Here is a 13932-nt window from a genome sequence, read left to right as displayed (position 1 = left end):
AAGGCTTTTCGAAGTATACCCCACCTTAAAATCCATCACACTGTGGAGTGATTCATGTGTTCCGCAGAATAGGAACAAAATCAATTCCACCGCAATTGAACCGAAGTGGTGTAGAGATGATTGTCCAGAGATATTCAAAGCCGGGACATTCCTCAATTCAGGAGGTGGATTGCATCCATTGGGCAATCGATAAGTATTTGAAAGACCTTGAGATCCATAGTGCACTGCACCTGTCAAGCTTTTAACAAGCATGAACACAGACAAAGTTGAACTTAAAATTATTCAAATGCTTCCTGAAGATTTTGGCGTATTCCATTTTGGCTAACAAAATGGACTTCAGCAAAGTACCTTTTTCCAAAGTTAAAATATTGCTTAATGAAAAAATTTCGATTTTGAAATAAAATTTAAAAACTCAGCGAAAGAAAAAGAGTAAAAACCTGTAAGTTTATTTAAGACAGCCACCAAGGGTGAACTACCAACACCGAAAAATTTGCTTTGTGCAAAATTAACACAAACCTTTAAAACACCGATCTCAAAAAAAAAGAAAAAAGACCTTAAAGACTTGTTACCGTTTTTACCAGAAATTGATAAGCAATATCTTAAAACATTGCTTAATATTTAGAAACTAAAAAAGTGATAGCAGTAGAATTGCTTTTTTATTTTGTTTTTACCAAATTAATGTATTTACAATGTACTATCATTTTGAGTAGGTAATGAATTAATAAGAATATTGTACTGTAAATGAAAACTTTGTTATAGCAGCAGAACTGCTTTAATTTTTGTTTGTTTTTTTTTTTTGTTTATTTTTAAAGACTTTATTTAATAAAGACTTTATTGAAAACAAATATATAATCGATTTTCTTTTAAAATTTTAGCATCCATTAACATGCTTTCTTGCCTTTCACAATAAATATTGATGAGAATTGGTTTGTGCCTTATTCATTTTTGTGTGTTCCACGTGTATGGAAAAAAAAATCATTTTCAAAATGTATGAGGTGGGATACAAGCTAAAAAAGTAGACTTTTGTGCTGATTAACGTATCTTGTTACCGGTAAGGCAAAACACTTTGAAAATTAGTAGGTGAAGTTTTAATATAACTAACTTCAATTTAAAAAAATAAAAATAAAATAGTATCGCACAGTTTCGGAGTACTGAGTACGCGAACCTTTAAATGCGTTTTTCTCGAAAAAGTGCCAATGGCGTATGGAACAAACCAATTCTCGGGCGACGATACAAGTTATGTATCCCCTCCCTCCCTGAAGAGTTGTAAGTCAATAGGCCTTGGTCCTTTACGAACTGTTGCGCCACCTAATTTATTTAATTATTTTTATTTATTTGCACATTTCGAGTGGCATCCCAGTTATTGAGTAATGTTGTTTTTTTTTTGAAACAAGTGACAGTTTAAATGACAGCTGAGTTTGACAGGTGCCAAATTCCAGAGCTTACAACATGAAATCAAGAAACAATTAGCACTCTATTTCATTTCTCAGTTGAATTCGAAAGTGTTCTCTTGTTCATGTGTGAGTGCTTTTTGTTTTAAATTTTATGTCTATATCATTTTCCCCTACTTTCTTTGTTCGTTTGAACTGATCCCACCTTGTTGTTTTTTTATAACACATTTTATGGTTCAAATTTTAAGCCCTTGCGTAGGACAGATAGCAATTTTAGGGAACTTAAACTGAGATTGGAAGAAAACTATTTCATCCTGCTCGGTGATTTGAACGCATAACATGAAGATTGGGGAAATCAACATAGTAATCCCAGAGGTAACAACCATCTTTTTAATTTGATGAATCCTTACAGCGTTGAACATGGCGTCGACCTGCTGGCTACTAAAAAGCCATCGTATCTAAGAAGCGGCTCCTTTCTGGATCTTTTGCTGTACGACACTAGACTGACAGTAACAGACAAAGTGGGTAATCACCTTCGAAACTGCTTACAGACAGTCGAGTACGACAGTGATCACTGCGGACTGGCTGCTGTAATGCAGATTCCGAACGAACGCGTGGAGTTGGAGGAATACGTTGCAACGCACTCTTACAGTTACAGTAAGATGCTCTGGCCTCGTTTTACCAACGCATTATCGAGAGAACTTCGTTCGAGTGACACCAAACAACAGAAACCTGACAAATACAGAAATTGACCAACATTTACAACTGATGGACGAAACAATAAAACGACCAATGGAACGGACAATACCTACCAAAGAACATAGAACGGGACCAAATGGACGCTTACAGAAACGCGACTATTGACACACTACGTAAGCACAACAGTCGCTTACTGACAAGACTCAAAAACTTGTACAGACTCACACGACTTAAAGGTTAGGACAATGAAGTTGTCAATAGAAAATGTAAATCTGTTGATTAAGGAGAACTACTGGTTATCAATTAACAAGTACTGGGACCGCAAGATCCGGTCAGTTAATTCGAGTGACCCTAGTATGTTCCCTTAAATCAACAAGATATTCGCCCCAACCACGACCTGGAAAACAGAGCCCTACTCAATCACTTTTACCTTCGAAATGATATGACACAATGGCGATCTGAGAACCGCGGTTTCATGCGGTTCAATGACGGTTCCTTGGCAAATACCATAGTCGCCGAGCAAACGGGACCAAGTCCCTTGTTAGTGACGAAGCTTGAGCTTCAGCTCATCTTAAATTTAATAAAAACAAAAAGTCAGCAGGTGTCCATGGTATATCCACCGTACTAAGACATTTACCGATGGAGGCAATTGACATTAACACCACACTCTTCAACAATGCACTGAATAATATTCATTATTCATACATTGGAAGACCGCTGTGGTTCATCCTCTCCCAAAAAAGGGAAAGGACAACTCCCCGTCAAATCTTCGATCGATAAGTCTTTTTCCGAGCATCAGCAAAGTTTTCGAAAAAATCAATGTAGCTTCTACCTCAACATTCTCAATTAGAAATGGTCCGATTCTCTTCAGCATTTACACCAGCGATCTGATAGGTAGTCTTACAAAGGCAATTGCGTACGCCGACGATCTAATTGCGTAAAGAACGGCCCAAAAGGTTGAGGTTATTAGAATTCTCTTGCAGCGTGATTTCGACAAGATTCAGCGATATTGCGACGACTGGAAACTGAAAATAAATGTCCAGAAGTCGGAGTCAATTCTATTCCGGACTCCGTTGGCTAGGGAAACGGGGGAACGTGCAAGAATTGGCACAAGATGGTCATCGTTGATCTTCACGGGTAGAAAATAGCGAGCAAAAGTGAAGTGAAGTACCTCGGTATATCTGGTTAGATCAGTATTTATATTTCGACAGACATATAAATGCTGCCAGGGCTAGGGAGCCTTTGCTCTGACGAAACGGCTGTTTTTTAGCAGTCGGCTTAATCCCAGAGTGAATGTAGTTTGCTACATGGCTCTAATACGGCTGATGATTCTTTATGGCTGTCCTGTGTGGTTTAACGTTGTTCCTTCCCAGATGGAGAAGTTTCGGGTGTTCGAGCGGCAGTGTTTACGACGCTTTACCGGTTTATATCGAACATCCGAATCTTCTTATGTGCATTGCTATTAAAACGAGGTCCTATACAACGGGGCTCGAATCAACAGAATTGACAATTTAGTGATAAAAACTCGTTCGAGGTCACATTGCAAGAGTTATGTCTTCGACCAACAATTTAATTCGGGGCGTTCTATCCGAACGACGAGTATTTGGAAAGTGCACGCTTGAGCGTCTGATACAGGATAGATTGGCAGTTCTGCTAATCTACCATGTCAGACGACGAACCGTGGATAGGCGACTCCTGTACGATCGGGACGTCATGGCACAAGGCGGAACAGAGCTTCTCGGTTCAGTAGGGCTGTGTGCGAACGGATCCGAACTGATAGGGTGAAGCAGGAGAACCAGTTTTGGGGGCTTCAATCGGCACTTGATAGTTTGTAGTCGGGATTAGGTTTTAAGCCTTGGTCGGCTTATATACTTGTTTTATAGTTTAAGAGTTTAGTTTTAAGTAGAATAGGATTTTATATAACTTAAACTGTTCATCGATGGATTTAAATTTAAATAAAGTGGGATAAAAATCATTGTTTAGAACCAGTGTTCCACTATCGTAAACGTCTTTATTTTATCTGTTGTTGTTCTGTATTAACTCGAGTTAAATGTTAATTATGTTTTGTATTTTGTGCGTGTGTTAGGCTTTAATTGTATTATTATCTTACTAACAACTAACACATGCAGTTATGATAAGCCTCTGATCGTAGTTTGAAGCTTGCTATAAGCTAACTACTTTCTGAAATTCTGAAGTGTTAAAAAAACTTAATTTGTAATCATACAAAATAATACTTCACAATGTTGGCAAACAAAACATTGACAAAATTATCAGTCTTTTAGTTATTCGAAAATAAGTTCTTTGAGGAAGACAAAAAATTAACTAAATTAATAAGTTTTCTTATAAAACTTTTGACCATTTTCAGTACTAACATCTACATATCAGACATTTCTGACATTTCTTAAAAATTGGGTCTAGTGTTTTGATAGGATTATACTTTTAACTTTTAAGTTTTTTCCCATCCCCTTTTTTAGCCAGAATGACATTTTTTCCTTCACCTGGGACCCCTAAAAGTTCGATAATGACATTTTCGAAATAAACCAAACTGTCATTAAATAACACCAAAAACTATGCAATGACAAATCGAAATTTGAGTATTTTTCTGTTGATACTGGAGATATTAATAATTTGTTGTTAATTTTAGTAGGTTTTATTGGATTTTGTTGGTAATGTAATGGCTTATTAGTAAAATATTAGAGCTGCAAAAAATTCTTTAAATTTTATTTTGAAATATAAAGTAAAATAGTTTTGTTTTTATTATTATACTTTAATTGCTTATTACGTTTCAATGTGTAAAATAAAATTTCGTTAGATATTTGAAACTGATCACTTTTTTACTTGCGACATATAGGAACCTTATGGCAAGTATTGCATTGGTACAAAACTTTAAACTGGACATCAGCCGTGTTTTGTTGGTATTCCATATATAGTACAGTGAGAAATTGCCAAAAAAAAGAATCGGCGGTAGTCCATTTTTTGTATTTTAAAGTTGATACAATTTTTAACAGGTGACTACCAAAATCAAGAAAATACGTCTGTGTAAGGGATAGCTTGAAGCTCGCCTCAACTCCTTATATACCTGAATAGAGATGAAATGGGCTTGATTCCCCGACTGGAAAGGAGTCAAAATTTGCGAAGAAAAACCTGTGTGTAAGAGTAGGTTTTATAGATAATGCATTTTGGTTTGTTTATTTGCATGTTTGTGTACACAAAATGTAGTTTTGTTTTAAACACAATACAAACAAAATTGCACATTGAGTAGGTTGCATATTCTTATATGGTGTTGAACTATTCAGTTCTTCACTTGCACTTCATAAGAAACATCGAAACACCATTTGCATTTAAGGAAGTGCTGTCAAACTTAATCATTTTTAAATCTTCTTGTGCGTTGAAAACATCAAAAAGATTTATTTAATCTCAACTGAGATAAACCTTTGGTGAACACATAGCAAAACTTAATTATCTTACTTTTGTTTTCTAAGCCCAGTTATTCCATTTTCATTAACAAAATTAAATAATATCAACAGTTACAGATTGATTTTTCCCCAATGATCCGAAATGCACAACTACTCACCGAACACAGCCATCGAGATACAAATGCAATATCAATCGTACCAACATTTTAGAACGAAATCACATAAGATCCATTCGATACTCGTATAAATTTCAAAAACCCATCCGTAGTAAGATTCTACTCTAACTTTTATCGGTAGTATCCATACTGGGGATATTGTTTTTGTTATTTTTGTAAAATCCTTCTATACTATTGATAGATCTTCCAACAAAACACAGGTATTATAATCATGAAACCAAAAAACCCGATTTTGTCCTCCTGTCTGTCTGTCCTCAACCCTAATGCCCAAACTTGGAAATTAAGGTTTGAAGCCTTTTTGCGTTAGGCATTCTTAAGTTTCTATTAAGACTAAAATAACATTAGTCCCCATAAACATTTTTTTGTCAAAATATAGAATGTTCTTAACCTTTCGAAGGCAAAGCTTTTCTGCCTTAGTGAATTACATCTGCTGTTGTTCATCGTCCTATTACCTTTTATGAAAAAAAAACAGTAATGAAACTGAAAATAAATTATTATAATTTATTTATATTAAAAGAAACTGAGAAAAGTATTCTTTTGAGGTTTTATAAAAAGTAGTGTGATGGTGGGTGACCCGACTTGGCTTCGGAAGGTTCTAAACGAACCGTGTTTTGTATTAAATTTTCACTTTGACATATCGAATCATTACAATAACTTCCTACGTGGAAAGTTAAAAATACGGTAAGGAATACAAAATTTAAATGTCACCCTACCAACTATGCACAGTAACTTAGAAGACACCGAAATGTCAATCTTATCAAACGAACGTCATCTGTTATTACTCTCACAAAAAGGAGCTTTCTAGCAGTAACTTTATAAATGAATGATCAGTTAGAAATATTGGCTAATCGTTCCTTAAGGATCCAATAAATTTCGTTAGTTTCATTGCTGTCCAATAAGTCTGCATCTCTGTTGGTATTCAACTAAGTCTTGCTGTCTTGCAAGTGGTGGCTATATGCAGTTCACTTCAGTATCAAGTTAAAATTGACAAATGGCATGAGGTTTTTTGTTTTGAGGACTGCTCTGGCTTGTGGCTTATTTTATAAATCTTAGATTTCAGAAAATTTGTCAGGAATAAATCTTATGAGGTGAAATCGTTCAGTGACTGTAACCAAGTTATATCAACTTAAAGCGAGATGACCATTGATTCAAATCAATGGTGTAAAATTTGCTATATTTTGTGAACACGAAGCGGAATAAGGTTTTGTACTATAATTCATGCCAACGTTTGGTTCTCAAAGAAATATGAATCCATGAACTTAATCTCTATCATGAGATCATCCCAAATGTGCTAATTCGCTCATTAAACATTCTTATATATCCCGAAGATGTTTCTTTGATGAAAATTAGGGTTAGTTCCACTCTCACTCAACGACAAAACAAAAGCTCGAAAGTTCTTATCGGAAAACCATTTATAAAAAAAAACATTTCAAAAATCCTAATGTTAAGTTATACATAGTTAAAATTCACGAAACTTAAGAAATCGATACTATACATATTTGAAGCTGTAAAAATAAGAAGTATTTTGGTTATTTTCAGTAAAGTTAAATGTCAAAAAAATAAAACGTTGGTAAATTCCTAAATTCACTTAAATGTCTCTTCGATACCAAGTATCTTACTGAAATGCTTTAAAATCCAGCTACATAAATAGCACTTAAATTTATTTTGATAGGTTCTTATACATCTACAAAAATATTAAGCACTTCTTTGATTCAGCTTAGAGGCAAAAACAGGCGTACTGTCCCTTGGTACAGGTGGGCAGACAAAATTCTTCGATCTACAAATAATTTGTTTTCTTTTCAAAGTCAATCATGTAACAACCCAAAGTCGCATTAATTTCTTTTGAAGACAGCCAATTGATTTTCAGTATTTAAATCTCTACCCTCACATTTGACATTTAATGTTTTTATTTTGTAATTTTTGATTTCAATCTTGACCTTGAAGTACGTATTAACAAGCTGACAAAAATATCTTAAATCAGCTAAAAAAGTCATGTTTTTAATTTCCCACGTGAAATATTTTTTGATGACGGTGACGTTAACACCAACAAAAAAAACCAACTTCTCAAATCTCACTCCAATAACAATAAAATCTTAAAAGAATAAATAAAAATAAAATTGAAAAACGATAACATCAAAAGAAAAGTATCTGCAAGTCTTGATGATGTTTCGCTGGGTACAGAAACGTGGAAGACAAAAACTTTTATTGGCAAAAACTTTTCGGATACCAGCCAAAAAAATAAATTCGTCCATCGACGAAAAAGAAATCAATATGAGTATTTTGTTGTAGTATGGTTTCCAAGGCGAAGGTCCCTCCATGATCCCTTGGCTTTCTCGACTTCACACAGCAATTCACAAGAATCAAGAAAAGATATCCAATCCACTTCTGTCTGGTGCTTATTTTCTTCTTTGATTCCATCACCAAATACAAAAAGGAACTTTAAATACATATTGAAACATTCCTTTTTTAAACATCACAAAGGACGAAGAAATGTCGAGATAATCCCTGTGCAATGTTTCGAAATCAGAAAATTTGTTCAAAAATCAAAAGAAGGATTTTATTCAAAAGTTTTCACACAGAACTATTTAAGACCCAGTCACTCGGTTTCAATTCCACGCTCTGTGGTTAACCCTACTTCTTCAAGATGAGTTTCTGTTGCAGTCTTGGCGGTTTGTTCCTTTAGAACTTCAAGTGTTTTATTTAATGGCAAAGGATCATATTTTGCAATTGCAGGAAGTCCTTTATTTGCTGCTGAATCCACAACTTCCCCACTCTGTTTGTCATCCGAGTCATCTGTTGTTGGTAAACTGTCTGATTGCACTTGATTCACAGGATTCTCATCCGCAGCAGCAATGGCGGCGCCAACTCCAGCTCCTGGGCCATCCTCCACGAATGTCAAGAGAATAATTTCTAAAAACATAAAACGAAAGTCTCATAAAACTAATTTAATTTCCTAAGTTTCACTTTTTCTGGATTTGTGCAGGTTTATATGAAGCTCACCTTCTTGAACAGGATGTGTGACAATAATGTCATGGGTCTTGTCGAAATTCCAGCCCCCACATGGAACTGCAGATGCACTGCAGGAGAGGCAAACGAACAAAATCCCTACGAAAGTTAAATGCATTTTCTTCTGTTTGAAAAAGTTTTTTCTCGGTTCTCTGTTAAAGTTGGGTCCTTGAAGACGATGACGCTGGCTGTGCTTTTGAAAAGTGTGCTGACTCCTGGAGGGATGAAAATTAAAACTGTATAAAATTATAATTAAATTGTCAGCGGGCCTATAAAATCCACAGTCGTAAAAGAAGAAAAACCACCTTGCTTGGTTCAGTGTTGACCTAAAATGAACTATAGCGATGATAAAATCTGCTTTAAGGTGCTCCTCAGCAGTTTGTGCTAATTAGCTGAGTAAACTTAAAAGTGGCCAGGTAAAGAAAAAAGTGTACATCATTATGAAATTGCCAAACAGAAAGATGCCTAAAAGACATCTCAAAGGTAGATTCTTTTTACATACCCACAAAAAAAAGAAAAGTTTACTTAACTTGTTTAGATAATTAAGTGATGTACAGAAACGTGGTTAGAAGTAGCACATTTTTTGGAATTTGGAAGAGAAGAGGTGCGCTTCAAAATCCCAAATTGGAATAATAGTTGATGAGTAAACAAACATAGTTTAAGTACATTCCACTCGAAAGTTTCTTTGCTTAAATTTAGAAAAGTTGTTATGGTCGGTTTTTGAAATGCTGAAAAATATTGTTGTGGGTAAAATTACTACAGAAATATTCGAATTACCTATTAACGTCTCATTGAAAATTAATGTTGTTTGGGTAATGATCTTTAGACAATAGTCTGCGGAGTTTTTTTTTGTGTGGCGCGGTCAAATGTTTTGAGTTTATAACTTATATTTCTCAGGGATATTGGCACACCAATTTTTATTAGATTAAAAACACTTAAAACTTTCGACGAAAATCTTTTTTTCTCGACAACTTTTTCAACAAACCGAATTATATACAAATTACTGTGTTGTAATTTTTTCCGCTACACTATGATCTTTAAGAATATTCGAGTATGTTTTAATTCAACCAATAATAAGTTGGGTTATTGGACAGCCAAAATGGACTTATCTGCAGCTTTCCTAATATTTCTTCTATAATGACCATCATAACTCTTGACAAGTGCTACACTTATTCAGTTATTCTAACAGTTGCAGCAGAGGGAAACATCAAGTTAATGCAATAAATCGGTTCGGTAACTGCAAGAAAATAGCAACTGTAATTATCAATTGAATACAATGTGAGTTCAAGGTTGACACGGGCTCAAATTATTCAATTAAAACGGAGGTTTATGCAAATAAAATTTGGAGCCATAACCTACCTAAAATTTTTGACACGGATTTAAATCTTTTTGATTATGGTAATAATTACATTCCCATTACAGGTCTTACCTACGTAGACATTGTTTACAACAAGAAGGACATTCAATACCTTCCTCTGTACATTGCAAGTGGAAATCTTACAAATGTGCTGGGTTGTAACTGATTTGACAAGATGGGAATAGTGGTTTAAGGCTTTCCCCAATAGATGATCTGTTGGAAGAGTACGCAGTGCTATTTTCTGAGGAACTAGTTGCATATACGGGTAAACAAATTACATTAAATCTCGATCAGGCTGTACGACCCATCAAACTTCAAGCAAGGAAGGTCCCTTACGCTCAGCGAGAAGCAATTAAAGCTGAGTTAGATAAATTGGATCGACAAGGAGTTTTAGAACCAACCGAGTACAGCGAATGGCTTACTCATATAGTACCTGTCACCAAGTCCGACGGGTCAGTTCGTATTTGCGGCGATTACAGGTGCATTGTTAACAAAGCACTGTCACCGCACTGTTTCAAGACACAAGCAATAAGCGATATTTTAGCTTCAATTCAAGAAGGAAATACATTCACAAAAATAGATTTGGCTTAGGCCTATCAACAGTTGTTTGTTGATGATTAAACATCCAAAGTACTTACTATTGCTACACATAAGAATGCGTCGCGTTTCTAAAAGGCAAAGCTACAATTGCCGAACCTTTTCACAGACTTCTCGATAAAAACAACAAGTGGCAATGGAATTCAAAGCACCAAACAGCTATTTCAAGAGGTGAAGAGTTTGCTCACTAATGAAAGTATACTGATTCATTACGACGAGAAATTACCAGTGGCGTTAGTTTGTGATGCGTCCCCTTACCTAACCATCAGGAGCGTCCAATTTCGATAAAGAAGCCTTGGTGGTTATCGCAGTTGTTGAGAAATTTCACAATTTTCTGTACGGAAGGGATTTTCAAATAGTAACTGATCATAAGCTGTTGCTTGGTTTATTTAATCCCGAGAAACCAACTACAATTATATTGTCGCCGAGGATGCTTCGATGGAGCATGTTCTTAAATGGGTATAATTTCAAGATTGTGCACAGACTAGGTGATTAGAATTGCAACGCTGATGTGCTAAGCCGACTGCCCATCCCTTCACCATTTGCAGACGAGTTTCAAATTAATGTGTTGGAGGAGTGTGATGCAAGCATTCTCCAATCAAATGATATAGCGAAGATGACCTCAAAAGACACAACTCTACAGAGGATGTTTTCTTGAACGTTGAAAGGGTGGCCTGCAGTACTTTTAGAGCAGGAATTCCGACCTTTTTATCATCGTCGCCATGAAATATCGGTAAATAAAGATTGTTTACTATTTGGTGACCGAATTATTGTTCCAAAAGCAACTCGGAACGATTTGCTGAAAAACTTACATGCTGGCCATCCAGGAGTGGTTAGAATGAAAAGTCTTGCCCGAAGCTACATGTGGTGGCCGAAAATGGATGGTGACATTGAGACGACGGTAAAAAGGTGCATTCATCTGTCAAGAATCTCGACCAGAGAAGTCTAAGTCAACTATACATCCTTGGGAAGAAACTTCAAAGCCATGGTCAAGCCTACATGTAGACTTCCCAGGTCACTTTCAAGGTAAGATCTTTTTTCTTCTTGTCGATTCTTATTCGAAGTGGCTTGAAGTAAAATTAGTATCTACTACAAGCACAAGTTGTGCAATCAACAGTCTTCTTCTAAATTCGCGACACATGGATTGCCATATTCAATTGTATCTGACAATGGAACAGCCTTTACCTCTGAGGTTTTCAGTCAGTTTTGTAGGAGTAATCTTATTTCACACATCCTTTCTGCTCCTTTTCACCCATGAACCAATGGACAGGCAGAAAGGATGGTTCGTACTACTAAGGATTTTCTCAAACGGAACAACAACAGATGTGTTAAGCTTCGCCTAGCAAGGTTCCTGCTACTTAGTCATACTACACCATCAACAGTTACTGGCAAATCTCCGGCAGAAATCGTGTTCAAGCGTCGACCGATGACATACTTTGATAAAATCCACCCTGATAGTCAACCGTTTTATTCATCCAAAAAAGATCACGTTACAGGTAATGATCTACAATTACAAACAGATGAACCTGTTTGGATAAGAAACTATTCAAAAGGGCCTATTTGGATTCCGGCCAAAATAAGCAAGCAAACGGGTTCGGACTTATACTTTTATATTTTAACTTAACTATTAATTAAACGAATTATTGTATTAACATGTTTCTTTAATTTTAAAAGGTAACAGAACACTTCATTTTGTTAGTTAAAAAACTCTTGGGAAACGAATTGTCAGCTTAGTTGTAAAACCAAAGATCTGGTTATAAGCTATTATTAAAAACAAACAACAATTCTTCAACAAAAAAAAGAACACTTAATTTCAAAGGCACAAAACATTATTTAATTAATTTTGTAGCATATTCCCTATCTTATATCACATTCTTTAACCTATTTGGTAAGGATTGGACAAGTTTTTTTGTTGCATCAGCCGAAATTTTGATCACTTGCAATTCTAATGATTTGTTTCTTCAGTTGCTGGTCTAAATGGTTTCATAAACTTTCGATTGGATTAATATCCAGTAAAAAGGTGAAGCTGCAATTAATTTAGGGCAATTACAAAAGCAGCCATATCCAGTTATTAAAAGTTCTATGCTTCGGGTCATTGTGCTGGCAAAAATAATGTGCAATTTTCCTACCCCAGCTGCAGAAAAACAGTGTTTTTCGGAAGAAGCTCCGTATTTGGTTTCCGTCATACCATCAGACGCCCATCTGAACCAAAGACATTCAAATTTTGATTTGTCTGCGAAAATTACTTATTTCCAGAAGTACAAATCCTTGGATTGATGCTCTTTTGCAAAATTGAGTAAATTAACTCTGTTTACAGCACTTATGAACGTTTTTTTCCATTATAAGTTCCTGACCTGTTTAAGTGCACTACTTCGGGAGTTTTTTTTTTCTAAACGCTTATAACGAGTGTTGAAAATTTCCGTCGCGGTGTTCGGCATATTTTCAATGCGGTTTTCATCTTAATCAACTGTTAGTAGACGTTGGGTCTGCCAATTAGGACCGATACCTGTTCTAACGACTTACCATCTTGAAAATCATTTTTCTAAGCTTTTCATAACATTTCATTAAAATATGCGGACGTTTAAATGATAAATGAGTATTTGGCAATATTTTAAACGGTGACATATTATTTATTTTAAGAATATAAAATATTGTACGAACATGAATTTGATCTGATTTTTTAGAAAATTATTTTCAGATGATTCATAAATATTATTTATCTGATTTAACTTATAAAGTTAATGGTTAAGAATAATAATAAGTGATTCAAACAAGGTGGAAGCAAGTGCAGTTTTCTTTTAAAAGACTGTTTGAAATATTGCACAAACGAATATAAATATGATGTATGTACGGTCGGAACTATTCATACTTGCACATTATTTATTAATAATTTTTAACATAAGTTGGAACTTCAGTCATGTTATTGCAATCGATGGATTATTTTTCGACTTAAAACAAACAAACAAAATTTTAAGCAAACAATTAGTTCCAGTCAAGATTTTTGACGCATTTAATTAATTTGTTCAACTATTTACACAGATTTTCACGGTTTTTGATGAATGACAGATTTATTATGTTTTTCATTTCAGATTTTGAAATCTTTAATTTCAGCTGTATCGTTTGGCCTTCATCTTCAATCTTAGCAGGTAGTTTATTTATTTTTATTTTTTGTTAGTAGATGTCATACAGATTTCCATTATTAATTTAATACTTAAAACTTTATAAAAGCTACTCCAATCCTGAACTAGTTCACACTCAGCTAATCCCATCACGTCTATTTGTCTTGCCTT

The 13932-nt window shown here is 35.0% G+C and overlaps 1 protein-coding gene across 1 annotated transcript; it reads right to left on the bottom strand.

The window, feature by feature from the left end:
- Positions 1-8206: 8206 nt before the first annotated feature.
- On the bottom strand, positions 8207-9005 carry LOC129952309 (uncharacterized). Its single transcript, XM_056064826.1, has 2 exons — positions 8683-9005; positions 8207-8592 (listed from the first exon to the last, which is right to left on the bottom strand). Exons 1-2 carry the CDS (start codon positions 8804-8806, stop codon positions 8279-8281), a joined length of 438 nt encoding a protein of 145 aa, XP_055920801.1. The 5' UTR covers positions 8807-9005; the 3' UTR covers positions 8207-8278.
- Between the last annotated feature and the right edge of the window lie 4927 nt (positions 9006-13932).

This window comes from Eupeodes corollae, chromosome 3 (genome assembly GCF_945859685.1).
Source record: "Eupeodes corollae chromosome 3, idEupCoro1.1, whole genome shotgun sequence".
Lineage (NCBI taxonomy): Eukaryota > Metazoa > Arthropoda > Insecta > Diptera > Syrphidae > Eupeodes > Eupeodes corollae.
Note: the sequence above shows the minus strand (reverse complement) of the source record. Positions and strands in the feature narration are given on the sequence as shown.